This window comes from Littorina saxatilis, linkage group LG17 (genome assembly GCF_037325665.1).
Source record: "Littorina saxatilis isolate snail1 linkage group LG17, US_GU_Lsax_2.0, whole genome shotgun sequence".
NCBI classification, from domain to species: domain Eukaryota; kingdom Metazoa; phylum Mollusca; class Gastropoda; order Littorinimorpha; family Littorinidae; genus Littorina; species Littorina saxatilis.
The window spans coordinates 57137860-57140359 of record NC_090261.1 but is presented as its reverse complement, the minus strand read 5'-3'; the positions used below and the strand labels follow the sequence as shown (position 1 = coordinate 57140359).

Here is a 2500-nt window from a genome sequence, read left to right as displayed (position 1 = left end):
CGAGAGATATTTCTCAGAGTCAACTTTGTGTGCAGACTCTCCTCGGTGTCCGAACACCCCCGTGTGTACACGCAAGCACAAGACCAAGTGCGCACGAAAAAGATCCTGTAATCCATGTCAGAGTTCGGTGGGTTATAGAAACACGAAAATACCCAGCATGCTTCCTCCGAAAACGGCGTATGTCTGCCTAAATGGCGGGGTAAAAAACGGTCATACACGTAAAATTCCACTCGTGCAAAAAACACGAGTGTACGTGGGAGTTTCAGCCCACGAACGCAGAAGAAGAAGAAGAAGAACTTTGTGCAGACTCTCTGCGGTGTCCGAACACGTACCTGTCCCAATATAGGGCAACTGGTCTGAGAGGACGTTAAACCCTAACAGTCAGCCAGTCAGTCAGACAAATGCCTTTGTGAGGAGATAAAATGAAGCTGATAGATCAAGCGTATTACCTGAAGTTGAGATTGACCTTCAACTGATTCAGCAAATCCACACACAGGCCCTCGTAACCGCCGTCTTCGGTGCGCTCGACGAATGCAGGCCACTGTCAAAATAAACAGACGAATGTGTTCTGTGTCAATAGAAGAATCCCAGAAATAATTCTGTCGGGTTTGCATGTGTCGTGAAAAAGTGATTTTTTTTGTTTGTTTGTTTAGGCAAGCTTTCCACACGCGCTCCTTCAATCAATATGAGGCTTATATCGCGCGTATTCCGTGGGTACAGTTCTAAGCGCAGTGATTTATTTTTTTTTTTAATTTTTTTTATGCAATTTATATCGCGCACATATTCAAGGCGCAGGGATTTATTTATGCCGTGTGAGATGGAATTTTTTTACACAATACATCACGCATTCACATCGGCCAGCAGATTGCAGCCATTTCGGCGCATATCCTACTTTTCACGGCCTATTATTCCAAGTCACACGGGTATTTTGGTGGACATTTTTATCTATGCCTATACAATTTTGCCAGGAAAGACCCTTTTGTCAATCGTGGGATCTTTAACGTGCACACCCCAATGTAGTGTACACGAATGGACCTCGGTTTTTCGTCTCATTCGAAAGACTAGCACTTGAACCCACCACCTAGGTTAGGAAAGGGGGGAGAAAATTGCTTACGCCCTGACCCAGGGTCGAACTCGCAACCTCTCGCTTCCGAGCGCAAGTGCGTTACCACTCGGCCACCCAGGCCACTTCACGCCTTCCATCCTTGTCCGCGTGATTCAGACACACCCTCGCTAGTCAGTGACTGGCCTACCATGTCACGTGAGAAAGTTTGCATCAACAAAAGCAAGAGTATTGTCACTCTTTCACAACCTGTACAAACGCGACAGAGTTAATTTCGATCATCGTCTATTTGTTCTCCTACCATGGACGTAAAAGTAGAAAATAAAAGCCACTACAAAACTGTGTTTCATAGAAGTTTTGTTCCTGGTTGTTGAAAGACACGTCGTGAGGTGTGGTTTTTTTTCACCTCTGTCCTTTTTCGAACATGGGTTTTACAAAAGCTATCACGTGTAAAATAATGCTCTAAACTATGAGCGTCATAACGGCCACAAAAAAGCCTTCTGATTTTATTTGAGCGACAACCCCAGCTTTAAATACGATCTGCTATAAAAAAAATATATATATTAAAAAAACTTACCATTTACGTAAATACTCTTTTTCAGAGGTGTGCGCTGAGTTAAACGGTTTTGGGACCCGACAGCATTTTTCTCATATTAATGTTAATCACTCTTGTCGTTTTCCAATTATTTGATATTTGTTTTTCTAAACTTAAGTCTGATCTGGACATTAAAGAAAATGTTTGTGCTGTTCCAAGTTATAAAGACAACGTATTTTTGTTTACCAGATGACAACTGTGTCAACACCATTGACTGAACATAAAAATGTCCCTTTACTGCATTTTTTTTAAAAAAGAGAACACATCGGAACAATACAAGGACCAGGTGTTGGTACAGACAACAACAACAACAACAACAAGTTGCGTGAGGCGAAATTACTACATTTAGTCAAGCTGTCCAACTCACAGAATGAAACTGAACGTACTGCATTTGTTCACCAAGACTCTATAGCCAGTCCCCCGCTCGTGGAAAAGGCAGTGAAATTGACAAGCTAGTATAGCGCGGTAGTGGTTGCGCTGAGTAGGTAAGCACGCTTTTCTGTATCTCTATTCTTTTTAATTTCTAAAGCTTGTTTTTAATCCAAACATAACATATCTATAGGTTTCTGGAATCAGGAACCGACAAGAAATAAGATGAAATTGTTTTTAAATCGATTTCGGAAATTTAATTTGAATCATAATTTTTAATTTTCAGAGTTTGTTTTTAATCCGAAAATAACATATTTATATGTTTTAGGATTCAGAAAATAAGGAAGAATAAGATCAAATTATTTTTGGATCGTTTTATTCAGAGTGTTAACACTAGTGAGACAATGGAGCTGTTCATGCAGTGACCTATGAGGCTGAAACAAGAGATATATAAGCTCGCTGCAATGAATACC

General features: G+C 40.8%; 1 protein-coding gene across 2 annotated transcripts in view; it reads right to left on the bottom strand.

Annotated features, from left to right (window-relative positions):
• Positions 1–2500, bottom strand: part of LOC138951760 (uncharacterized) — a 43439-nt gene that overhangs the window by 19047 nt on the left and 21892 nt on the right. For both annotated transcript variants that reach the window (XM_070323313.1, XM_070323314.1), the window contains exon 8: positions 450–541. In XM_070323313.1, the coding sequence (XP_070179414.1) occupies positions 450–541 (92 nt within the window). The remainder of the gene's footprint in view (positions 1–449; positions 542–2500) is intronic.